At 46.3% G+C, this 26,298-nt stretch overlaps 1 protein-coding gene across 2 annotated transcripts in view; it reads left to right on the forward strand.

Annotated features, from left to right (window-relative positions):
• The window catches only part of ABCA12 (ATP binding cassette subfamily A member 12), a 137,834-nt gene that overhangs the window by 32,415 nt on the left and 79,121 nt on the right, over nucleotides 1-26,298 (forward strand). Inside the window, exons 6-17 of one of the 2 annotated variants that reach the window (XM_077319316.1) lie at nucleotides 1,893-2,075; nucleotides 2,660-2,838; nucleotides 4,562-4,674; nucleotides 7,711-7,804; nucleotides 9,604-13,659; nucleotides 16,953-17,068; nucleotides 19,403-19,512; nucleotides 20,887-21,140; nucleotides 22,354-22,466; nucleotides 24,414-24,538; nucleotides 25,008-25,181; nucleotides 25,698-25,862. In XM_077319316.1, the coding sequence (XP_077175431.1) occupies nucleotides 1,893-2,075; nucleotides 2,660-2,838; nucleotides 4,562-4,674; nucleotides 7,711-7,804; nucleotides 9,604-13,659; nucleotides 16,953-17,068; nucleotides 19,403-19,512; nucleotides 20,887-21,140; nucleotides 22,354-22,466; nucleotides 24,414-24,538; nucleotides 25,008-25,181; nucleotides 25,698-25,862 (5,682 nt within the window). The remainder of the gene's footprint in view (nucleotides 1-1,892; nucleotides 2,076-2,659; nucleotides 2,839-4,561; nucleotides 4,675-7,710; nucleotides 7,805-9,603; nucleotides 13,660-16,952; nucleotides 17,069-19,402; nucleotides 19,513-20,886; nucleotides 21,141-22,353; nucleotides 22,467-24,413; nucleotides 24,539-25,007; nucleotides 25,182-25,697; nucleotides 25,863-26,298) is intronic. The other variant, XM_077319317.1, reaches the window with a different exon arrangement.

Consider the following 26,298-nt stretch of genomic DNA (forward strand, 5'->3'; position numbering starts at 1 on the left):
GCTTGTGGCCCTTATATGAAATGAAAATGAGGAATAAGGTGAAAGTAGGGTTGCCATCTGCCGAGGTACAGTTGGTGGGTGAAGGGGGCACTCTAAGGGACCTTGAAGAACACCTTGACTGTCAAAACCCATTTTCTTTCATTGTACCTGCCTTTTGTCTGTCACCTTTACATCTGCCTAAAGCCCTTTTTGATCTCTTGTTATTCATGATCATAGCTAGTTTTGGGGCTCTGGGAATCCGGCCCTTGGGTTTTTTGATGCAAGAACTGTGGGAACAAACTCTCTCTCCTCCCAGCTGTGAGCAGCAAAAGCACTGAGACCAGCTTTCGCTTTTGGTCCACCATGGGGCTTGTGACAGTTTTGCACCCAAAAACCAAGGTTGAAAAGGGGTACTGGTTCCCAGAGGGGTCAGTCTTAGCAAGGACCTAGAGGTGCTCACATTGTTCTTTCTTCAATAAAGAGATTTTCTTCATCAAAGTCTGTTTATTGGGAGCAGTTGGGTGGACTGTCATGCTGGCATGTCAATATCACCCGGAACTGATATCAGCATGTCGGCGATATCAGGGGCAATACTCAGGCTTTTTGGGAAACTCTATGGCAAAAAAATTGCCTCAAACCATAGAGTTTTGCCCCAAAGTTGGATACACACTTTTCTTGGATGCTTTAGGATGCTTAGGGCTGATCCTGTGTTGAGCAGGGGGTTGGACTAGATGGCCTGTATGGCCCCTTCCATCTCTATGATTCTATGATTCTATGATTCTAAATCCAGAACATCACCCCCTGAGGATCCCAGCATGCTGATGCCACTTCTGGGTGATGTCAGCATGCCAGGATGTTCTTCCTGCCCCTGGTGATTGGTGGTGGGGAGGCCTGGTGGCATTACTCCCTGCTTTCTAAAACCCCCAAGCAATGCCAAAGTGGGTTTTCCTCCATCCCCAGCGGGGATCTGGGATCCCTAGGTGAACCATCATGTTCATGCCAAGTGAGGCCACATTATGTTGTAGCCAGGGTGTAGATTCAGGTGGGTAGCCATGTTGGTCTGAAGTAGTACAACAGAATTTGAGTCCATTGGCACCTTTAAGACCAACAAAGATTTATTTATGGCACGAGCTTTCATGTGCATGTATACTTCCTCAGACAAGGTGCATGGACATGAAACCTCATACTTTGAATAAATCTTCGTTGGTCTTAAAAGTGCCATTGGACTCAAATTTTGTTATCCAGACTATAGCCAGTGTTACAGTGACCAATTTTTAGAGACTGAGATTTTAGATCAGTCTTGCCATTTGTAATGTTCCAAGTCATTTTGAAAGCAGTTTCCTTTGGAAGGAGATTTATGGCCTTGCTAATATTTTGCAAACTCCATCCTTCCAGTGACAATTACATGCAAAACATCTCTTTCAAATTCTTGGGCATCACAAGTTCCATGAAATCAAAAACTTTTTTTGGCTCAAATGAAAGCCGTATTCCTTTATCACTGCCTCTACCCCTTCTCTGGTTTGCGCTTCCCAGTTTACAACAACAGCCTAACATTTTAAACAATTTACGATAAAAGCATCATAAAAACACCATAGCAACATTCAAGATTTCATTATTTCAATACCAGCATTGTCCAACTGGTGAATTTCTGTTGTTTTCAGGGGTAAGTTTTCCCGGTAGGGGAGTCTGAAGTAGGGGGAAGGATGTGGAGAGGACGCCCAATTGGCATCACTGCTCTGTGCCCTTCATGCCCCCGTGGTTGTCCAGCCTCCACTCCAGAACAAACTTGAGGCCTAGCAAGCTTGAGGCTACCCACCGGAATCTAGACAGATGTCCTGTTTTCTCCTCGGGGATGTGTATTTTGTGAGCAGGGGCTGTTCCTGCCACACCTAACACTGAGCTTTGTTTTCCAGATGTCAGTGCAAGAAACGACAGTGGCCAATCTTAAAGCGGGCATCTGTGATGTTCTCTCAGCATATGCATCTCAGAATCCCCTTTGGGAAGCGATGGGAGCCAATGTCTACCAGACCTTTTGCTTCACGGAGCTCTCTCTTGTGGAGTCGTTTTTTCAAGAATTCAGAAATCAGGTTTCTAAAGTAAGTACTCCGTGCTCTGTGCTTCTTCTTCCCCTTTGTAGATATGAAAATGCTGATCCATGACTGTAATCAAAGCACTCTGAAGCACCCCCGCACTCAGGATATCCTATGTGTTGACTTCATGCAGAGAGTTTTAGCGAGGGGAGGAGGTTGGGGAAGTTTTACTGCCACTTTGTTCTGTTTTTATTGTCATTTTTGCTGTCCGTTTTAATGGGGTTTTATTGGGGTTTTACTGGGCATTTGTAACTTGCCACAAGCCGGTTCCGGGAGTGGCGGACAATGAATTGAATAATGATGATTTCTGGGAGTGGCGGGGAATAAATTGAATGATGATGATGATGATGATGATGATGATGATGATGATGATGATGATGATAGTAGTGTCTTTTGGGAAGCCAAATTTGGGAAGCCAAATGTGCATCATGCCCAGGTAGATGCTCAGGCGTGTATTTTGCTGCTTGCGCAGGCGTTGAGTGGCAGCAGTCTCCCAACCTGCATGTGAATAGTGAGATGGATTTGTTGGGCTGCTGGTTAAGAAGATGTGATTATTTGGGGGGAAATAACCCTTTCTCTTCTGTGTTCAGCTGCAGGGGGATCCTCAGTATCAGGTGGCTTTTGTCAGGGAAACCGTCTCCTTCTTGTCGCTCCTCTCTGAACTGCAGAACGAGCCCTCTGTCTGGCGCCTCCTGATGCTGGCCCCGGATATCACTCAAGGGGTCATCCAGGTGAAGGAGATGGTTGCTGCTCTTCAGAATATGAGCAGGTACAAGGAATGCTGCCAGAGACAGAGCTGTGGTGTCTGCCATGAGAGAATTGTTTTTTATCATTTATATCATAGAATCACAGAATCATAGAGTTGGAAGGGGCCATACAGGCCATCTAGTCCAACCCCCTGCTCAATGCAGGATCAGCCCTAAGCATCCTAAAGCATCCAAGAAAAGTGTGTATCCCAACCTTTGCTTGAAGACTGCCAGTGAGGGGGAGCTCACCACCTCCTTAGGCAGCCTATTCCACTGCTGAACTACTCTGACTGTGAAAATTTTCTTCCTGATATCTAGCCTATATCGTTGTACTTGTAGTTTAAACCCATTACTGCGTGTCCTCTCCTCTGCAGCCAATGGGGACATCATCCTGCCCTCCTCCAAATGACAACCTTTCAAATACTTAAAGAGGGCTATCATGTCCCCTCTCAACCTCCTTTTCTCCAGGCTGAACATTCCCAAGTCCCTCAACCTATCTTCATAGGGCTTGGTCCTTTGGCCCCAGATCATCTTCGTCGCTCTCCTCTGTACCCTTTCAATTTTATCTACGTCCTTCTTGAAGTGAGGCCTCCAGAACTGCACACAGTACTCCAGGTGTGGTCTGACCAGTGCTGTATACAATGGGACTATGACATCTTGTGATATCAACAAGAACAAGCCTTTAATAGCATATAAAAGTACAATATAAGAAGGGAAAGTACAAAAGGATCCACTGCTAGTGAGAACAAAGGCAAAGATCATGCTTTAGGGTAGGACAAAATACATTCATGATTTCTCATGGCAAGATGTAAAAACTTTGCTACTGGTTCAATTATATCAGGGTTCTGGGATGTCAAAAGAAACTGAGTCTTTCGTTCCTCCGAATGCAGTTCTCTTTTACACAGCAGTGAGTTAAGAAATTTGGCTCGGATCGAAGAATAAAATGGACAATGGAAGAAAACGTGTGTAATTGATTCTATACAGCATTGTTCCCATGGGCACAACCTAGCTGAATACGGGATCTGTTGAAATCTCCCATATAGAACAGCAGAAGGTAGAGCATTAGCAGAAGGTAGAGCATGAATGCTTTACGCTGTTGTGGGATGATTAGATGGTAGAAGTACGCGGCTAGGGGCTGAGAGCTTGGTTTAAGTTCCGATTGTAAGCCGTGACTTCTTCGGGTGTCTGCCGTTTCATGGTCTTCTCCAATTCAATTCAGGGTACCAGGGATGACCTAAAGCCTTGCACATATGACTGAAAGAGCATCTCCTTCTGTATCCCCCCATGCGCCAGCTATGGTTGCCAGGCTGCAACCTTCTCCTTGACTTGTTTGCCCTCTTGGTCTCTACCACTGTTCCTCCCTTTTCGGTAGTATCTCCCCGCACTGCCAAACAGATGAGGAGATGAGGGTCCTGAGGAGGAGGGCCCTCTGGGTTTGAGAAGTTTCTAGGAGGCTCCGTTTCTCTTGACAGGGCTTCTTCACGAGATTTCAGCCACAACGATTTTCTTGGGAGGGGAATGAATGTACTTTTCTTGTGTTATGGATAGATTCAGTTGCGAACTGTAGGCTAATTTGAAGCACAAGGAAATAAGAGGGAGAAATGTTTTCATAAATGAATGAACAAAACTGATTTCGACGAATTATAATGCTCTTTGATGATCTGTTTCTCCTTAGGCTGTTTATTTTCTCTGTTCCGGGTTCTTTTAACATATCTGAGTTTTAATTCCCCCCCCCCTTTTTATCAGGACTTTTATAGACCCAGAAACTGATTTCCTTTCGGATGCAAGTGACAGTGGGCTGCCATCTCTCCAGGACACGGTCACTGGACTCCTACATTCCCTGAACTGTACAGAGCAAGGTAACACTACTCATACTCTACCTCTGCTAGGTTTCTTTATATGAATGGTAAAGGGGGAATAACATGTAAGGCTGTATAAAAGTTTCTTTGGTACAGATGAAAGGTCAATGATTTTTTTTATTTGTTGGATTCGATGTTTAATACAGCTAAATAGGACATCCATTCAAACTGGTTTCATTTCGTAACTAAAGTTCCATAACTAAAGAACCAGCTTGGTGTAGGCTACCGCACAGGGAGAGGAAGGGTCAGCAATCGTAGGCTACTTTGAGATTCCTTTGGCTAGTGAAAAGCTGGGTACAAACCCCCAGCTCTTGTTCTCTCTTTATAATGGTGTACCTCCATCCTTCATGGAATCATAGAATCATAGAATTATAGAGTTGGAAGGGACCTCATGGGTCATCTAGTCCAACCCCCTGCACTATGCAGGACACTCACAACCCTGCCACCCCCTTGAACCTTCACAGAATCAGCCTCTCTGTCAGATGGCTATCCAGCCTCTGTTTAAAAATCTCCAAAAATGGAGAAATCACCACCTCCCGAGGAAGCCTGTTCCACTGAGAAACCGCTCTAATTGTCAGGAACTTCTTCCAGATGTTTAGAAGGAATTTCTTTGGAATTAATTTCATCCCATTAGTTCTGGTCCATTCCTCTGGGGCAGCTCTGCTCCATCCTCTACATGGCACCCTTTAAAATACTTGAAGATGGCTATAAGATCCGCTCTCAGTCTTCTCCTCTCTAGACTAAATAGACCAAGCTCCCCCAACCTTTCCTCATATGTCTTGGTCTCCAAACCCTCACCCTCTTTGTCACCCTCTTCTGGACATGCTCCAGTTTGTTTTCTTGCAGTTGACCGCAAGCAAAACAAATGGTGCAGTCAAGGCAGAGCCTGGCATTTTTTACTCTACTAAAAATTAACTCCTACTCATTTGGGAAACCCTGTCAATAAACCCCAGGGTGAGTGTGCTGGCCTTTGATTTCAGCTCTCTGAAATGGAAGGCAGAAAGAATCAGTATATGAAAACAGAATGCCAAGGGGACAGGCAGGCTGCAAGGTCAGAGAGTCCAGTGAGTCATGGGTTTGTTCAGGCAGTCCAAGGGCGTTAGCAGAAGATGCAGGTTACAAGTAGCTGCAAAGTTGCCTCCTAGCCATAAGTTAATATAGGTTGTCCACACACTTCTGCTGTCAACAAGTGCCTTGCAAACCTGGCATGATGTCTTTCAGACTGGAGCTCTCTTTGAGCAGGTAGCCATCATTGCTTAATTGGCTCTAGTGAGCCAAATGGGCTGACAAGACAGGAAACTGCGACTGGAAGTTGGGCAGACGAATGAGGAGCTCCTGCAAGAACTTTGGAATCTAAGCCTTAGTTTATCTGCAGCTCTATTCCCTTCTGCTGGTCACAGCTCTCTGCCTGTTGAGCATCTGTCTGGGCTAAGCTTTCATCCAGCTGAGGCTCAGGTGAAGCAAGTAGCACCTGGCAATGTTCTTCTTTCGAGAAATCCTCACTAACAGGACTTGGGCCCACAACTGTTAGACAGAGAGTGTCATACAAGAATCTGGGAGGCCCATTTTCAAATCCTTACTCTGCCATGAAATCTTGCTGGGTGGGGCAATCCCACCCCATCAGCCTAACCGTGGCCCTGAAACACCTAGCCACAGTGATCCACACAATAGTCACCTCTAGACTGGACTTCTGCAACTCACTCTATGCAGGCCTACCCTTATCCTTGATCCAGAAACTTCAGTTGGTCCAGAAACCAGCTGCCAGGGTCCTCACAGCAACAACTCGGAGGTCCCACATCCAGCCCACCCTCCAACAGCTGCACTGGATTCTGGTAGAATTCCGGATCAGGCTTAAGGTTTTTCTTATCACTAAGGCCATACGCGGTCTGGGCCCAGTATACCTAAGGGATCGCCTCTCTGCCTTGCCCCTCAAAAAGCCTTGCACTCTACCCAGGGCCAGATTTTCCTACAGGCTAACTAAGCTTCAGCCTAGGGCCTCAAGATCAAGAGGGGCCTATATTCCACATATTTAATAAAGGTTAGTACCAATCACAAGATGTTTCATTTAATATATCTGTAAACCGCTCCTGTGGAATGGTAGTAATACAATGCTAAGGGCAATGTGGGAGGATAAAAACTCGGAGGGCCCAATCAGGAGCCACAAAGCGGCTCCTGATTGGGCCCTCCGAGTGTCAATCCAGGGCCAAGTGACCATTGGCTGCTTGGCCCGGCCTTGCCTGGGCCAGCCGGGGAGTCACTGATCAGAGGAAGAAGCCTTTCCTGATGGTAAGTCTGCTGGCTGGCTTCCCCTCACCCTTGGGGAAGGGGCAGGGATGCCGCGTCCCTGCTCTTTTCCCACCTCGAGTCCCTTTACACTGCGGGGGGGGGGGGCGGGCACGGTAGGCGGGGGCCTTCTCCTGGCCCCGGGAACAGCCTCGCCGTGTCACAGATGCAGCAAGGTTGTTCCTGAGGCCGGGAGAAGGTGATAGGGACACATAAGTGGAATAGCCTAGAGTCTCTTTTCATGTAAATTCGGCCCTGGCTCTACCACCTCCAAACTCCTATTGGCCCCTGGCCCCAAGGAAGTCCACTTGACCTCAACCAGGGCCAGAGTTTACTCCATGCTGGCCCCCACCTGGTGGAACGAGCCTCCCAGAGGAGATCAGGGCTTCTGGCGGAACTTAAACAAAAGGGAGCTCCTCCACCAGGCATTTGGTTCAGGGTGATCCTAATCACCACTTCCCATGAGCCCCCCAAGCCTCCCTCAAACAATCATTACAGATCCAAACCACTGGGCCTCAGCACGAGTTAATGTTCTAGTATTCTACTGTTCTACATTGTTTATTACTGTCATTATCTTGTTGTCTTTGCTGTTGTTGTTACCACATCACTATAAGCTGAGTTAATTGTACTGTTCCTGTTTTGTGTAAGCTGCCCTGAGCCTTCGGGGAGGGCAGCATATAAATAAAATAAAAAATAATAACCCAGCTCACAGGGTCTGTGTTAAAGTTCATCTTGTGTATTTTTCTGTTGTAGATGAGAACAATTCAGAAACTGCTGATCTTTGTGAGCTTTTTCGTCACTGGGATGGCAACTATACCTTATTGGCCCAAATGAAAGATGTTGTGAGGTAAGGCAAAGCAAACATTTTTAAAAGCCGAACACCTATGTGCATCCTACCGTGTGGAATAGTTCTTCTAAATTGGGAAGCTTAGCTAACATTGGGTCACCTCTGCCAGATTCTTGGAGTCTTTATCAAGGATATCCTGTATTATTCAGCTAAACATGTGTATATAAAACCACAGTGATAATGTGAGTTAATCATGTGAACAGCTATACATACAGCTATAACAGGACAAAATCTATGGGGGGTTGAGCACAAATGCATGCATGAAAACATCTGAGTTGGTGATGGAAGTGATTCTATTAAAGTCATTAGTTTTCAAAAACCAAAATCTAAATGCTGCGTGGATATTCTGGAGAACTCTGTATGCCTTGGAGGGGAAAGCAGAATTCATATCAGAATTCCTCCTGCAGCATCCATCACCTATATATCTATTTTCCCAAAGACTTGAGCCATACTTGCAGAAAATGGATTTTTCTGGAGCCCTGGGTGACCTCCCCCCAAGTTTGAAGAAAAATCTGAAAACCCTTTCTGTCTGTTGTTGTGTGGATAAGAAGGAGGAGAGAAGAACAATGTCAGCTGCCATAGTCCTCATTGTGGAGAAAGCTGATTAAAAATGAAGCCCAGAGTTTTGGCCCATTTCCCTCCTCCCCCTCAAATGAGAGGAAGCCAAACAGACTGCCTTCAGGGCAACAGCAAGTGGGTGTGCTCACCCTACTGTTAGGCTGGAAGGACTGCAAGCCATTTTAGCAATCAACTTTGCTCCCTCCCTCTCCAAAGCAGGAAAGCCAAAACAGCTGCCAGCCATTTCAGATTAACAGCGGATGGGTGGACCCATTTTGCTTCCCCCACTCTTGGAAGGAGGTAACTAGAGGGACCCTTTAAATGGCTCTCAGTCATTTAAACTGAACAGCTGACCACCCTGCTCAACTATTTGTATTTATGTATAGGGAGTATAAATAAATAGAGCACAGGGAGTCACCTGGTATAAATGGTCTGCTTGGCTTAAATGGCCTGAAGCCACAAACCGAAAAGTCAGAGAGATGTTTGGGGGAGGCACCTCCCACAAACTTCAGTTTCAGTGACACAAACCGGGCAAGGTTGTTTTGAGCATTTATTTATTTATTTATTTATTTATTTATTTCATTTTATTTGTTTTTAGATTTGTATACCACCACTCCTTGATAGGTCTCGTGGCGGTTTACATCATAAAATTTAAAACAGTAAAACCCCAATTGACCCAGTTTACACAGTAAAACAATATCACAATGGCAACGGTGGACATAATTCCTTCCGACCTTGTTCAGGGTGGGGCCATGATCTTCCTCTAGTTGAGAGCAGGAGCTGGTCTGATGGAACTTGGGATCCAGTTGGAAAACCCGAGACTCTGCCCTGGCCTCAACCATGTGCCTGGCGGAAGAGCTCCGTCTTGCAGGCCCTGCGGAAAGCTGGTAACTCCGACAGGGCCCTCAGCTCTTCCGGGAGCTCATTCCACCAGGCCAGCACCAGGACCAAAAAGGCCCTGGCCCTGGTTGAGGCCAGGTGTAAGTCCCGGGGGCCCGGGACTGCTAATTAATTCATACCCGCAGAGTGGAGACCATCTGTTTGTACCTGTCCCTCCTCTAGATCAGGGGTAGTCAACCTGTGGTCCTCCAGATGTCCATGGACTACAATTCCCATGAGCCCCTGCCAGTGTTTGCTGGCAGGGGCTCATGGGAATTGTAGTCCATGGACATCTGGAGGACCACGGGCTGTCTATTTGTCATTCATACTAAATTATTATGTTTGCTTTTCTTTCCTTCTAGCAAAATGATGTCTCCGGGTTCTGCCAGTGCCAATTTCAAACTGGGGAATCTCTCAACGGATTCAGAAGCTCTTCGAAAGTCTCTGCATTTTTTCAAAGATCTGCCAAAAGGCAACAGTATTACTGAACTGAAAAACCTCAATCTTTTGAGTCTGCTTGATCATAAGACTGTGCTGAGATTGACCGAAATCTTTTCAAAGCAAATGAGGGATGACCAACCCAATGAACTCAGAGAATTTTTTCTCCAAAAAGGCATCTTTGAAGGCCTCAGTTTGACATCTCTGCTACATCAAGCTGGCTTCAAAACCTCCCCTTTATTCCAGATGATGGCTGACTGGACAGAAATTCAAAACCTCTACAACTTAACCAGAAATATTTGGGACCTTGTCTTTTTAAACCAGACTACTTTTAAGACCACAAAGTTATGGCAAGCCATGAAAATGATAACTTCTCACAAATTTATTTACATGCCTGAGAAAGTCAGGAGATACTTAACTGCGATGCAAGAGGTGCCTTCACTGGTTGCAAATTCCCTGCTGAAACCCACAACTATGGAGAACTTCCCCGAGAAGATCCTAGTCCTGCAGAAGATCTTTGATATTGTGGCAAATGTTACCGAGAGTCACAACTACCTTCTGATTTCTTCTTTGACTGACCTGATGCAGCTGATCCAGAATTCTATCAATGCCTATCAGTGGAATGAATTCAATACTTATTGGCATATTGCCGAAAAATTAAGATCCGAGAGATGGAACGAAACAGACATCATTGCTTATGAGCAGGTCCTAGATATCCTCCACAAAAATCTCTACGTTCATCGCAATGATTCTGGCCTGCTTTTTAACAAAGTCTTGGAACAACTGACCATGTTTGTGAGCCACTTCCTCGAAGACTCTAGTGGAGACAGCACAGAGGGAAGAAACATCTCAATGGTTTTAGATACCGTTGTGAAAACCCTACATGTGCTAGAAGACCTGGAGGAAAAGTACATCAGTGCCTTAATCACTACTAATCCACTAATGGATGCCGATGCTCATAACGAAACGGTCCAAAGATTGTTTGAGCTATTCAGAGAAGGAGTGGATCTCCTTTCTGATCCGAGGTTGTTGGAAGCCTCCAGTATTAAAAAAATGGACAACCTCTTCAGATTCTCACGCTTGCTAGATCTGGAGGACTTGAATAGGGCTCCGTTAAGGCATGATGAATCGGTGGAGGGGGAAGTGTTAGAACTCTGGTATTTAACCTTGAGTCCTTTCATAAGGGAAGATGCTTGGGATAATGAACGGCTGCCGAACTGCACCCTCGAAGACTTTCATCGCCTTGCTGTTGAAGTCTTGTTTAGTGACACCACATTAAATGAAGCCTTGGCAGGGAGCGACTGCCGCTTCCTTTTTACCTCCATGAACATGGATAACAATCAAACATTTGCGGAAGTGTTTCAGCGTGTGCTGCGAAACTTAAGATCACTGCCAGCGTTTGCTGCGCTCCAGAAAAGCCAAGATTTCCCTGATGGATTTCAGTGCTTTGTCAAATCTCTAGAATTAGCATCCGGCTTTCTTTCCAAAGTGGATGCCTTTATTGAGCGCAAGAATCCATGGATACACAAGATGCACAAAAGCCTAACCAGCATCTCAAGCAAGCTCCCACCGAGTAATCTGACCTGCCAAATGCCGCTGCTTGGCAAGACGGCTGTTTTGAACGAGTCTTCGGCATTTCACATCTTGATTCCTTTTGTGATGAACGATACGGGAAGTTACTCGCAGCATTTATCTGTCCATCAGCCTATCCGGGAGCTAGCGCTTGCAACTTTTCTGTCACTGCTCAATGAACCTGACAAGTATACTAGCATATCAAAGAGGTTAGAAAACAGGGGGGAAGCTGTCAGCCATCCAGAGTGGAAGAATTTATCAGCTGCCTTGAGTAAAGTTGCAGATATGTTGAACACCACACAGAATGTGACAGATGTACCCCTCCTGGAAAAGATTAGAAAAGCTCTAATTTTTATCCACACAGCAATGCCTCCAAATTCATCTGAAACTCCTCCATTATTTGAAATTCTAAATTGGGGGGTGAATGCCTCCTATTTTGAAGACGTGCTTGATGCATTAAAATCGTTCAATGTAACCTCCGAGACTGATTATAGAAGTTACTCAGAAAGATATTTTCATATTTGGTCCCCATATGTTGATGTCCTTGCTCAAAGCCTTTTCCTTCTTAATCCTCAGTGGGAAGACACTAAAAAGGCATTGAATGTAACCAAAGTTATTTGGAATAATTTGTTTTTCAACGAGGCCCGTTTTAGTTTAGCAGGGCTATGGGAAGCCGTCAGGGAGGTGACGCCTGGTGCAGTCTCAGAGCTTTCTGTGAATGCAAGACATGATCTCCGCTCCATACAGGAAGCCTCATTGCAAGTTTCAAATTTTCTGCAGAAATCTATTGCCACAAAAAACATCCTGGGGCAAATTCTATCCTTTTGGAATGTGTACAACATGGCAGCAAACATCAGCATGAATAAAAACTACCCATTCACTGTTCCTATTTCAGAAATAATGCAGAGAATCCAAAACATAACAAATAGATCATGGTGGGATGAGCTAAGTGACCTTGAACAAGAACAAGTAAGACCCACGAAAGCAAATAATTCCAATCCAGATGCTTACAGACACTTTTTAAAGATTCTGCACAACCACTTGATGGCACAGCCTAATGTTTCTGGTCCCCATTTCAGTCTAGATCTGTTTACTAGTCTTTTATCCCCTGTACTAGGGGAGGGTGCTGAAGAAAACCTCCGAAATAACATCTCAGAAGCATTGAGCACTGTCCTCAGGAATCTACTCTTTGAGGGAAACTTTGAACATCGGCTTGACATCAGCCAATGGGGAATGCTGATGAACAAGAGTAATCAAGCCCTCCAGAGAATATCTGACACTTTGAAGAGAGGGATGATCATATTGTCTGACAGCCAACTGGGAGAAGCAACAGAGAAAGAGAGAATTGCTGCCCTGTATTCCTTTTCACACTTTCTATTTCCAGGGGCATTTAAACAGACTTTGTTAGGTCAGGGAGCCTCCTCAGAAGCAGCAGTTGTGGACATCTTGCATTTATCTCTGATTCCTTTCTTAGATACGAGGAGCCCCCATGGGAACTGCAGCACGGAAGACGTCCTTCACATCATCCTTCAGACGCTGCTTGAAAACGCCACACTTGACGAGTCCTTCAGACAAAGCGATTGTGAAATCCTTTTCACTTCCAGAGATTTGGAAAACAGAACAAAGACTAATCAGACACTGGCTGAATTGTTCCTCTTTTCAATCACAAATCTAAAGATGAGTCTGGAGTCAGCAAATCTTTATGGAAACGATGATATTTCGAGCACATTGTTATGCCTCCTCAGATCATTACAGTTTTCTTCAGGCGTGCTGTCAGAAATGGACATCCTCCTTAATTTTGAAAATCCCTGGATACAGCAAACATATAAATCTTTAGCGGCCATCCCTAATGCACTGCCGTCAAATAATTCCACATGCCTCGTCCCAGTCCTAGATGGAATAAACGATGTAGTCAATTATTACCCTTTAAACATTCTCTCTCCTTTCCTTGCTCGTGGCACAGGGTTTCATTCACAAAATTTCACTGGCTGGCTAGTGGATTGGAATAATTTGTTTGTGTTCTTTAAGTTATTGGAGGATGGTGCGCAACAGTATTCGGCCCTGAACGAAGCACTGGAGGTGGCTGAGGATGCCCCTAACTATTCTGGAGTGGACAGTTTTTCACAGATCTGGAACTTGCTTTCCAAATGGAACCGGACAGAAATGGAGGGTGCAAAACATGGCTGGGAACGAATGGAAGGCGTTCTTACCCACAATGAGTCAAGCCCAATACCAGAGGCCAGCATTTATATTCTGAAGAAAGTGACACTTTTAGATTCACTGAAGGAGCTGAAAATAGACCAAGATCCAAATGTTCATGCAAACGAACCAAATGTGGAATATGTATTTGAAAACTTTCTGCAGAATGAGCTGGGAAAGACAGCGTCTCCCGGCGATTTGATAGCACAGTAAGTCAGTACTTTTCATAATTTTCATATTGTGTGGTAGAACTTAGCATGTTAGCACTTCCCAAGCGCTGCCTTCAGAAATGAAGAAAAAGAATTGCATACCAAAAGACACGGCTTGGATCCAGCGATCGCATAATCCTGGCAGAAGCAGCCTGCGTGCACATGAAAAGGGGTTGCTTATTCTCCTGTTCCCTTGCACCTGTGACCCCCAAAACTGGTTCCTGAGGAGCAGGGGACTTTTCAAAGAAACATTTCAGGGGCAGAGGAGGCTACAGAAGGGAAAGGATACCCTCTGCTAGCAGATTGCTGGAGTGAAGCCATTTTGTTTTCTGAAGCAGTTCACTCTGGTCCTCATCATGAAGAAAAATGATGAAAGAGAAAGTGCCGAGGCCTATGGGTTTATAGCTTGTAAAAACAAAGTGGTTTTTGAGATTTTTAAAAACACCAATAATCAACAGAAGGAGGCCTCCTCTTTGAGTGCAGCTGCTGTCCGAGACAAGCGCCTCGCCAGTCCCCCCTTTCTCAGAGCACGGTCAAGGGGAGCCGCAATGCTGGCAGTCACCTTTGAGACCCACAGGCCAGGCAGCCAAGTTCTCAGAGATTTATAGCAGCCTGTGCCAGACATTTCGATCCTCCCTTCTTCTCTCGAAGGCTGTAATATGCTAAGGGCCATTCTGCACCCAGAAAATATAGTGAAAGGCTTACCTTCTGCCACATTTTGGCCATTTCAAATGACATTGTCAGCATCCAGCATCCCAGCAGCAAACCAGCATCTACATCCCCCATTTTAAAACACTAGTTGGGGAATCCACAAAAGTGGATTCCCCCAACTATGTAATGCGAGCGAGAGGAGAGCAACCATCAACCACATGCTGAGCAAATGTGTGTAGGTGAAGTAGTATTATCTCTACCTCCAGCACCCACCCTCACATCTGCCTCCCTCTCCCTTCTCCCGGGGACGGGGCTTTTTTTTTAAAGCAAACTGCTTGGAGCAACAAATATGTGTTAAATCATTCAGGCACAGCAAAAAAAAAAAAAAAAAGGTTTCCCCACCAGTTAACACACAAATCATGCCTCTCTACCCCCCCCCCCCCGGCCAAAAAAAGGGAACAAAATTACTTTTTTTAAAGCTTCAAGGCTCATAATTCCAAAAGGGGTGGCAGTATAGCAATGGAGAAGTTTTACTTAAAAAAAATACCTTGCATCGTGGGCCCTTTAAAACATGGAGAAAGGTGATTGGCTGCCTGGCTTGATTCACAGGTGGAGGAGAATTGCGTGTATAGTGCGTTACTCTCTTCCACCATTTCAAGCAGGCATGCAGAGTGCCAAGAACCACGAGAAGGCAGCTGAGGAAAGCGAGAGAGCCAGGAGGCGAGGAATAGCTGGAGGTGCGTTTTTAAAATAGTTTTACGCAATAGTGCTGGCGTAATGCTATTTTTTTCGATGTGCGGAATGGCCCTAAGAATTCACTTGACCTTGGTTGCAGTTCATTCATTCAAGCGGGAGCCTTGTCAGGTCCAAACGAATGTGTCACAGGCTCCTTCTAGGGGCCTGGAGAGCATCAATCTTGCCTGGGATTTATTTCCTTGTAATGATGATGATGATGATTTATTAGGCTTGTTTCCTGCCACTCCTGGCAAGCCGGGTTACACAATAAAAACCTCACAGACAATAAAACCCCAATTAAAAACCCATTAAAATTAACATTAACCCAACACAGCTGTAAAATAATCAGCCCTCCCCCACAGTCAAGGCCAGGCAAGCTTCTCTGGGGCTGGGAATGGCCGACAAGTTTTTACCTGCAGTGCGCAGCACCCTGTAGGGGGCATAGGGCAGCAGGCAATCCCTCAGATATGTGGGTCCCTGACCGTGAAGGGCCTTAAAGGTCAAAACCGAAACCTTGAACCTGATGTGGGCTGTAACTGGCAACCAATGCAGCTGCCTCAGTACCAGCTGGATATGGGCCCTCCAAGGTTTTTCTTTGAGGACCTTTACAGCTGTATTCTGCACCAGCTGCAACTTCCGGGTCAGGGACAAGGGCACGTCTGGTATAATGAGATGTTTACGATTCCTGACTCAGGCCCTGAACTCTGCCCTTACAGCAATAATTCTAAGCACAATAAGTAGAAAGAACATTCCGTATGAGGTGCCTGCTCCATTGGACCAGCAGGCCGAGGGATAGGGGATGCACTAGCCAGGAACTGGGAGGGAAGCCAGAAATAAACCCAACATACCTACATAAATGGTGTAAGCATGTCAGGGACATGACGCTCTGGCTTTTGGGCTAAAACTCTATGGTAGAGTTAGCTTCTACCATAGAGTTTTGTCCCAAAACCAAAGCATTGCCCCCTGATTTCCCTGCCATGCCTTTATGACTTTTGGGTCACATGGTCGCATGGAGTTAATTCCCATTTTGAAGGGGTTCAATTTGGGGCTCATTTTGGTGTGAAACTAGGGGACCTCCGCCCTGATTCTGATTTATACCTGAGTCATTGTTGTTTAGGATCATGCCACCTTAGAGCTCAATGCATTTGTCATTCTGTTAACTTTCTGGATTGGATAGGAGAGCCAGGACTGGCCCTCAGCACCATGGCTTGGACTGCGAATGGAAATATCCCTGAAGACCTGGACAGCAGGTGGGACTTCCGACTGCAGACTCTGGGCAGCTAAGGAGAGACTCTTGATGAGGAACAAAGTCTGAGTCTTAGGGGCACCTTCAAGGCCCACAAAGTTGAATTCTGGGTATCAACATTTGTGTGCATACTGGGCACATGCATGAATGCTTATATCCAGAATTCAACTTACTGGGTCTTAAAGGGGCCCCTTGACCCAAACATTGTCCCATTGCTTCAGATCAACCCGGTGACCCACCTGGATCTAACTTAAAAAAGAGACTAGATTTTTTTTAAAGAACTGCCACAATCATAGGGAGAGTAAACCATGTTTGGGTTTCTGAAGTCGGTTGTTTACAAAGTTGTTTTGAACTTTTTTTTTTTAACTCTTAAGATGTGCAAACAAGGTCACTTTGATTGGTAGTTTCCGAATGTGGCTGGGTTGCTCTGCATAGAACAGCTAGATTGGAGTCTGGCAAGATTTGAGCAGTCTGAGCTGCCGAAAGCTAAGGTTGTCCTGGGCTCAAACCTACCATTGGCCACGGTTGGGGATAACTTCACCCCCTTGGTTTCAATCAAATGATGCCTGTGCTTTTTCTTGTAGGACTTTGCTTGTCATTCATCCAGTAATGTCTGTTGCTTCATATTTGGGGAGATGACCTGTTCTTTTTTACGTTACAGGTTTTTGTTTTCAGTATTTGAGGATACCTTCTTAAAAATGTTGCCTAATAATAACGTCCAACCATACATGCTTTGTCTGATGAACAGCACTGATGGGCTAGACAGTGAACTGCCAGGTAATATTTATTTTTAATCCCTATTTATTTCTAATGTCCGACCAGGGCCAATTCCGCACACATTGGATAATGCACTTTCAATGCACTTTAGAAGTAGATTATCCTGCTCTGCGCTGGAAAATCCAGCTGCAAAAGCACATTGAAAGTGTATTATCCAGTGTGTGCGGACTTCATCCTGGATAACTGAGGCTTGCCCGATCTTGTCTGATCTCGGAGCTATGAACAGCTTTAAAGGTCAAAACCAACATCTTGAATTGGACAAGGGAATGGATCCTCTCCTCAGAAACACATTTTCAATTATTTCATCCCATGGGCCAGGATGTGGGTGTGCAAGGCTTTCACAGTGGCAGCCTGTGGTCCAAATGATGCTTGTCACTGGAGTGCCTAATATATTTTCAGTAGAGCTGCATGCAGCCAGCCACCTATCAAAATCAGATGGGGAGCAGCTTCTGCTTCACCCCCACTTCAATCCTCAGCGCTCCAGGAGTGAAAATAACTGGACAGTGCTGTGTCCATGGCAATTTTTCCTTTATGTGTGTGTTATTGTTTCCCCATATGAAAGTTACTTGTGTTGGACTTTCAGCCTAACATCTAATTCCAGGTTTGCAAAACTCCGTGTGGGCTACAGCAGTGGTCCCCAACCTTTTTATCACCGGGGACCACTCAATGCTCAACAATTTTACTGAGGCCCGGTGGGGGGGGGGGAGTTTACTCCTCTACTCTCAACCACTGCCTTAATGCTCTCTGATCGCTATGGTCATGTTTAAACATCCCTTCAAAATAAGATACAGACACGCCACAACAATGAACATAATGAACATTCTATTTTCATGGAATTTTAACTCATGACAATGACAAATCAATGGGAACCCTGAGCTTGTTTCTCTGCAACGAGATAGTCCCATCTGGGAGTGATGGGAGACAATGACACCCAAAGTGTGTTGTAAAGGGCCGGGAGGGGGAGAAGGCGTCCTTCACGGCCCACCTCCAATTAGTCAAAGGACCACATGTGGTCCGCAGCCCACAGGTTAGGGATCGCTAGGCTACAGGACGCCAAATGATGTCTCGCTGCAGAGAAAATAAAACTCTGTTAACAAATAACTCTGTTCTGAAGCTGAGTCCTACTTCAAAGTTTAATTTTCCAACACAGACTCCTGTTGAGGCTGATAGCAAGCAATAAAGAAGGCAATAAAGAACAAGCAGCTCGGTAGTCAGCCAGTTTCAATCCATGAAAAATCTTTTCCAACTTTCCCCCCCACAAATGCCCGCGATCTAAGCATCTCAGATACAGGACGCAGTCTATTGCAAAGGCTGCAGCAGGGGAGGGGGGATGTGGATAGACAAAAAATGTAACACATAGGAAGGAAGGAAGGAGAAGTAAAGCTGGGGTGGGGATGCTTAGAAAAAGAAACAGGGAAAGCTGAAGCTGAGCCAGCTTGATGTAGTGGTTAAGAGCGGCAGCTTCTAATCTGGCGAGCCGAGGTTCCCTGCTCTCATCTAGGTGACCTTGAGTTAGTCACAGCCCTGATAGAGCTCTTCCTCTTCGTCAGTAATATCAGGGCTCTCTCAGTCTCACCTCCCCCACAGGGTGTCTGTTGTGGGGAGAGGAATGGGAAGGCGACTGTAAGCCGCTTTGAGACTCCTTCAGGTAGAGAAAAGCGGCATATAAGAACCAACTCTTCTTCTTCTTCAGTAATCTCAGGGCTCTCTCAGCCTCACCCACCTCACAGGGTGTCTGTTGTGGGGAGAGGAAAGGGAAGGCAACTGGAAGCCACTTTGAGACTCCTTCGGGTAGAGAAAAGCGGCATATAAGAACTGACTCTTCTTCTTCAGTAATCTCAGGGCTCTCTCAGCCTCACCCACCTCACAGGGTGTTTGTTGAGGGGAGAAAGGGAAGGTGATTGTAAGCGGCATATAAAAACCAACTCTTCTTCTGAAGCTGGGGGGGGGGCAGGGAGAGCCAAAATAATGGTGAATGAGTGAAGGAAGAGGGGCAGAGGCTACCAAGGGAGAAACAGAAAAAGGAGGTAGGTTGGTAAGTATGTTGGCTGGAGAACTGGAGGAAGGGAAGGCTGAAGGCACTGCCACTGACAACGAGGAAGAGCAAGAGGGAGCAGGGAAATAAAACTCCTCCCTGCAAGTCCTTGCCCCCCCCCACTTGTAGCAATCTAATGCGCATTGGCCCTAATGAATGGCTACAGTCCCCATCAGTGCCTCGAATCACCTGTTGTGAAGCCCAGATCACAAAAGAGTAATTGTTAAAGCTTTGTGCACAAGGTGTATAAAAGTGTCCAGTGCCGGGGAAGAGCATCACGTCATGGTTGTATTTCTTAGCAGAAGATGGTGCTTCCCCACTGAACGCAGAACAACCAGAAAAGAATGTTTTTGCCCACCATGGCACCTACAAGAAGTCCTCATCGGTTCCCGAAATCCTGATGTTTCGAGTAAGTAGATCTATCACACACACTATTCAGCATGTGCTATGAGAACGGAAGGCCTGCCTACACAAATTACATGTTAATGGCTGCAACAAAAGCCTGGCAGGTGTTCTTCCTAGAAAAAAGCAGCTTTGGGCAAGAAATTTGGGACAGAAGGATGATGGGTAAGGAATGTGGAGCCATTCCATTAGCTGCTGCTGCTGTTCCTTCTTTGTCTTCTTCCTCCTTGTCTTCGGCTAATTTTAATTCTAGTGCTTCCATTTTGAAGCATCCATCTTCAGACTTTTGCTATTGTTGTAGTAGAAGTATTTGGTTAGACCTCACTTGGAGTACTGTGTTCAGTTTTGGGCACCACAACTGAAGAAAGATGTAGACAAACTGGAGCGTGCCCAGAGGAGGGCAACGAAGATGGTGAGGGGTTTGGAGACCAAGACATATGAGGAAAGGTTGGGGGAGCTTGGTCTGTTTAGCCTGGAGAAAAAATTACCAAGAGGTGATAGGATCACCGTCTTCAAGTGCTTGGAGGTCTGTCACATAAAACAGGGGTAGTCAACCTGTGGTCCTCCAGATGTTCATGGACTACAATTCCCATGAACCCCTGCCAGCAAATGCTGGCAGGGGCTCGTGGGAATTGTAGTCCATGAACATCTGGAGGACCACAGGTTGACTACCCCTGACATAGAAGATGGAGCAGAGTTGTTTTCTGTTGCCCCAGAGGGTCAGGCCAGGATCAATGGGATGAAATTAATTCCAAAGAATTTTTGGCTAAACTTCCAGAAGTTCCTGACAGAGCAGTTCCTCAGTGGAACAGGCTTCCATGGGTTCTCCTTCTTTGGAAAGTTTTAAGCAGAGGCTAGATAGACATCTGACAGATATGCAGCTTCTATGAACTTAGGAAGATAGTGAGTCAATGTGCAGAAGGGATTTTGTTTGAGCTTGGTTCTCGTGGCCCTTTCTTGCATGCCAAGGGAAATGCCGATCACCCCTTTGAGGTGAATTTCCTCCAGGCCAGACTGACCAGGGATTCTGTTTTTTTTGGGGGGGGGGCATCATCTGGACGTGGAATTGGACCACTCCGGGAGGGAACCTACTATTGCCCCCAGATTTATGTCTAATCTACACCTAGCCAGGAACAGATGAGGAACAGACATAGCCAGGAACAGATGAGGAATTTGGGCCTAATAAGGGGTAACCATCTTTGCTGTTTTTGCTGTTCTTATCTATTTTAGATTGTATTTTATGAGTTTTTAATGCTTTTACTACGTTGCAAGCCCCCCCCCCCCCCCCACCTCCAGCCAGCTTGTCTGGGAGTTCTGCATTTCTTGGTTCACAGTCTCCTTCAAACTTCATCTCTTGTGTCTTTCTTGTTTGTCTTTGAAGCTTTCCCGCCTCCAAAACCTGACATCGGCCCTTTGTGACGCGGAGCAGCTCCAAGCAGCGCAGCAGGCTTGCCAGCTCCCCGACGTCAGTTTGGCGGCCTTGTGCAGACAAAGCCAGTTCCACAGGGAGCTTCTCCATGGCATTGCCCTGAGCGACCAGCTTGTGGCCAGCCTAGGGAATCACAGGCTCATGCCTGGAAAACTTCGAGAAATTCTCATTGGAGACCCCTCAAAGCTCCTGCAGGAGATCAACTGGTAAGGCCTTCCCAAAAGTTCCCAACAGAAGCATGCCATCATCAGAAACGAGCACGCCAGCTGACAGGGGCGGGTCGGCCATTCTCATAATGTTAGACCTGTTGGCCGCCTTTGATGTGGTTAACCACGAGTTATTGGCCCACCGCCTCGCCGGGACAGGGATACGGGGTACAGCCCTAGGCTGGTTATGCTTCTTTCTCCAGAACCAGACCCAGAGGATGGCAGTGGGGGATGAGCTGTCGTGTTCCTGTCAGCTTCCTTGTGGAGTTCCTTAGGGGGGTGGTGCTCTTCCCCACTCTCTTCAACATCTTTATGTGCCCTCTGCCTCAGCTGGTCCAGAGCTTTGGGCTGGGTTGTCATTAATATGTCGATGACACCCAGCTCTATCTTCTCATGGACGGCCACCTGGATTTCCCCCCAGAACCATTTGCCAGATGTTTGGAAGCCATGGCTGGATGGCTTGAGCAGAATCACCTGAAACTCAACCCCTCCAAGATGGAGGTCCTATGGCTGGGTAGGAAGACAGCAGAATAGGAAGTGTGATTACCCATCCTGGCCGGGATGCAACTGACCTCAGTGCTCCAGGCCAGGAATCTGGGAGTGGGCTTGGATGCTTTGCTGACTATGGAGGCACAGGTCAGGAAGATTTTACTGTATTACGTGGTTTTACTCTGGAACCCGCCATGAGCCAGCATGCCGAGAGTGGCAGGGAACAAATCTATACTGATTAGGATGATGAGGATGACGAGGATGATGATGTCCTGAGCCCCCAGGAAATCTGCTTGGCCTTGGCTCCTACCTGGTGGAAGGGGTTTACAGAAGAGCTAATAGCCATGACGGAGCTGTCTAAGTTCTGTGGGGCCTGCAAGATGGAGTTCTTCCACCAGGCATATGGTTGAGGCTGGGTGTGTGTGTGTGAATTGACCGGAGTTCGATCTGGGGTCCCAACCCAGCTGAGCATCCCTTGTAATACAATAATATCTAGTACTGAATCGTTTGGCTGGTCTCTGTAGTTTGAGTTGGGATAGTTGCTTCTGCCATCATGTGGGTTGTTATATGTATTGTTATTGTTTTAATGGGTTTTTAAGGGGTAACTGTTTATGGTTTTAATTGCTAGCCGCCTCGAGGTGACAAAAGTCATGAGAGGCGGGATATAAATCTACGAATAAATATAAAAATTTGAAAATGATGTTGCGTGTTTTTATTTGGAAAGGTTCCGAGAAAATGTCCCACAGTTTCATTATATCCAAGATATCCCTCAGTATGTGGCTTCTGTGAATTCTATCGTGAATCACACAAGGTCTGCCGTGCATTCCAAGGAGCAAGGTAATTTTTTTCTCGTGCCTTTTCCTTTGGGAGAGTTGGTTTGCTTTAAACTTGAAGGAGTATTCCGCACACCTGAGTGGGCTTTTGCAGCTGGGCTTTCCTGTGAGAAACAGGAAAATCTCTTTCTTAAGTGCATTCTCCAACATGTGCAGAATGAGCCAGTATTTTCAAAATTGTACGTGTGAGTGAATTCTGGACAGGGCTTTGCTCCAATCCTCTCTGACAAAAAATCTCATCACTTTACTGAAGCTTCTAGGATAGATCAAGATGGACAGTCACGTTAGCCTGTCTGTAGCGGGAGAAAAGAGAAAGAACAGGAGCAAATGAAATACAGGTCATCTAGTCTAGGCAGGATCAGGTTAACACAGGGATGGCCAAACCGTAGCTCTCCTGATGTCCATGGATTACAATTCCCACAAGCCCCTGTCAGCAAAACTGTCCAGCCTCTGCTTAAAGACTGCCAATGAAGGGGAGCTCACAATTTCCATAGGCAGCCAGTTTCACTACTCTGACTTTGAATTTTCCCCTTCCCTCTGATATCTGTTGCACTTAATATTTCTGGCAAGGGCTTGGAGGAGGAGCATGTCTCATGGCTTAAGTGCCACTCAGTGCTTAACACCCACTCTGGGTGGCTGTCCAGCGGCCAGCATTCTGTCCCCCACCCCTGACCACCCCTCCTCCTTCCACTTCCCTCCGAGGCTCAGAGGCTGCAGATCCCTGCTGTGTGAGAGCTGCCCCTGCTGGTGAGTTCCCTAACAGCTGCCTGGAGCCTTTCCAGGTCCTGGAGGGAGAGGGAAGCTGTCTGCAGAGTTCTTCCACCCTACCCCCCAATCTAGCACCTGTTGTATTCCTGAATGCAACGGGCTTGGCCCCTAGTTTAGTCCATACTGTTCCATACGTAAGACTAGCAACATTTGTGGCAGAGGAGGAGTTTTCATAAGTCACTGCTTCAGATACGCTGGAACTCTTGCTCTCTTCTTTTTTTTAGGATATAGTTTGATTCTCCCCCTTCACCAGCCACTAATCTTAATCTTCCAGCCCCCTCAATTCAGCAACAGCTTTCTGTTTGGCAGAAGAGAACGCAGTCGTGTGAAAAGCAGCCTATGTGTCTAGCTAGTTGCTGGCAGCCAGGTAGAAAGCTGACGTTTAGTACAGATTGGGTTGTGAAGCAGATGTAATGCATTGCTGGCGTTAACATGCTTTAGAAAAAGGGGAAGCAATGAGCCAAATCATAGGTGTGCTCTGAGAGTTTATTTGTAGCATTTTGGAATAAAATATCCAGACAAAATCGAAGTAGTGGAATGTAGTTCACTGTTGTTGTTGTTTTGTCAAAGGATATGCTTTACTAAGATTGTGGTCTTTTAAATCTTAATTATACACCAGAGCCAGCATGGTGTAGTGGTTAAGAGCAGCAGCTTTTAATATGGCGGTCTGGGTTTGATTCCCCGCTCCTCCTCCACATGCAGCCAGCTGGGTAGCCTTGGGCTAGTCACAGTCCTGACTGTGCTGTTCTCACAGAGCTGTCCTTTTAGAGCTCTCTCAGCCCCACCTCCCTCCCAGGGTGTCTGTTGTGAGGAAAGAAAGGGAAGGTGACTATAAGCTACATTGAGACTCTTTCGGGCAGCAAAAAGCAGGGTATAAAAGCCAACCTTTCTTCTTCATGTGTATGTGAGACATGTTTAAATAAACACACAAAGGAAGGGGTCTACCAAATACCTAGAAGTTATGCGCTGGCTTCAAATGTCTTCAGGTGTCAGAATGCAAAAGAGGACCGCCTGAGAACAGCACCTCTGAATTCTCCAATGTTTAAAGGTACCACCAGGTGCCACTCTTGAGGCATTTAGCTCAGCTTTTGGCTGGCCCGCTGTCAATATTCTGTGCAAGCAGGGTCTCCAGAAGAGAGGATCAAAATACAGTACCTAATTTTTGTTTGGTGATGTTTTCTAGATATGATAATAGATCTGTTCAGGAATGTCGACCACCTCAAGGAGGATCTCAGAGATGTGGTAGGAATGTCTGCAGAAAGTATTGATGCTCTACTGGGAATGCCACTTCCAGAAAACAGGACCGAGGTAAACATGACGCCCTGCTTTTGGTTCAACGCCGAGAGCCTAATTGTGTCTGTGTGTGTCTCTCTGTGTGTGCGTGTGCATGCCCTTCTAAGCATGTACATGAATAAAGCTGGATTCTGATCACCTGACTGAACTGAGTCAGGAAGATCTTTCCTGCTGGAACCACCTCCTGAAATGAAGGGAGGGCAGCATATATAACAAACAAACAAACAAACAAACAAACAAACCCTGTTTTTGTGGCATCATGTCTCGCATATGTTGTGCTGCCCTGTGTTCTGATTCTGTATGCTCCCTCAAGTCCCAGGGAGAAAGGTGGACTATAAGTCTTTGTGTGTGCAAGAGGCTGAGGAAATGGCACAGTTTCTCTTCCTGGGCGATGGATGGCCTGCCACTGTGCCCTCTCTTCTGCCTGGGGGCTTCCACTCACCCTTGTTCTCTCCTAACTTGCCTTTCTTCCGGCCCGATCCAGCTCCTTGTTGAGATGCTCCAGCTAGAGTCTTGCCAAGATGGTGGCATGGATGCGAAAATGGAAATTGTTGCCAAGGAGTTCTGCCACTTGCCTCTCGCCAAAAGGGTCCACAAATCCTATGTTTTGGGAATCACACTTCTGCATTACTTGGACATCTATAATTTCATGTACAAGGTTTGTCTTGGACTTTATGCTGCTTTTCTCTCTCCCTCAGTTTTCTGGGCTCGTTGGCAATCACACAGGCATTTTGCTTTCTATATCAGTCTCTTTGTATCCCCCCCTTACAGGGCAGGACACTGGCCCCAGTTCCCCTCTCCTCCTTTAGATCTTCACAGCCAGACCATGAGATGCGGTGAGCTGAGGGAGAGAACTTGGCCCCAGGCCTTCCAGAGAGCAGAGTGCCCAGTGGCTCTGTTCATGTATCTACCAGTGCTTAGGAAAGATGCCCCTCTCTCCTCAGGTGGATGGCCAGATGCAAAGAAACTGCAGATTTCTCTTCTTCTCTGTCTGGATCTCACATATGTTTGCGGCTCTGCTACCCTATAGGAGTGCTGGAAGTCCTCCGGAATCTCCCAAGAACCCACTGTCACTTTGTCGTCCCTTTCTCACCTTGAGACCTTGTCTCTTGAAGCTTTGCGTTGGACCAGTGTGTTGGGTCAACTGATCTTTGGTTCCTCTGTTTTCTTTTAGATCTTTTTCCCCAAGGAACTGCAGTCTTCTCTGGACAAAGTGTTTGCGCTCCTCCAAGAGCTGGATCACTTCATGAACCGGGTGGAGTCGGATGTGCAGCCGCTCCTGGATGCAATTCATTCCCTTAAAAAGCTGCGTCAATCCAGAGACGCCCCACTTTCCAAGGTTGGTTTTCTCTGCCAGGATTTATTCCCCCAGCCCCCCCCCCCCCCATTATGCAGAAACAAGTTATCCTCGAGCCTCCACTAGAAACAGTTGTTTGCCATGGCCTCCCTCTTTTAGCATTTGACATTGGGTACCTTCAAAGGCCTTCTTGAAACTGCACCTGGGGCAGACGGCCCCCTGCCCCCTTGGGACATCACTGTGATGAAGTGGTTCTAGCCATGATGTTTATGCAGCAACCAAACCGTTAGCCTTTTAGGTTGTGCCGTTTTCCTTTTTGGTTTGGTTACATAGCAGGGCTGCCCATGTGGGTTTAATTGCTTCATCTGGGTCCAGATCCCAGGAATTTATTTCCAAATCTAAGGAAGAATTCTGCGTGGTATCTCTGAGCATGCACAAAGTCCCTTTCCATCCCCACTGAATAACAGCCCTGCCCTTC

This window comes from Paroedura picta, chromosome 2 (assembly GCF_049243985.1).
Source record: "Paroedura picta isolate Pp20150507F chromosome 2, Ppicta_v3.0, whole genome shotgun sequence".
NCBI lineage: Eukaryota > Metazoa > Chordata > Lepidosauria > Squamata > Gekkonidae > Paroedura > Paroedura picta.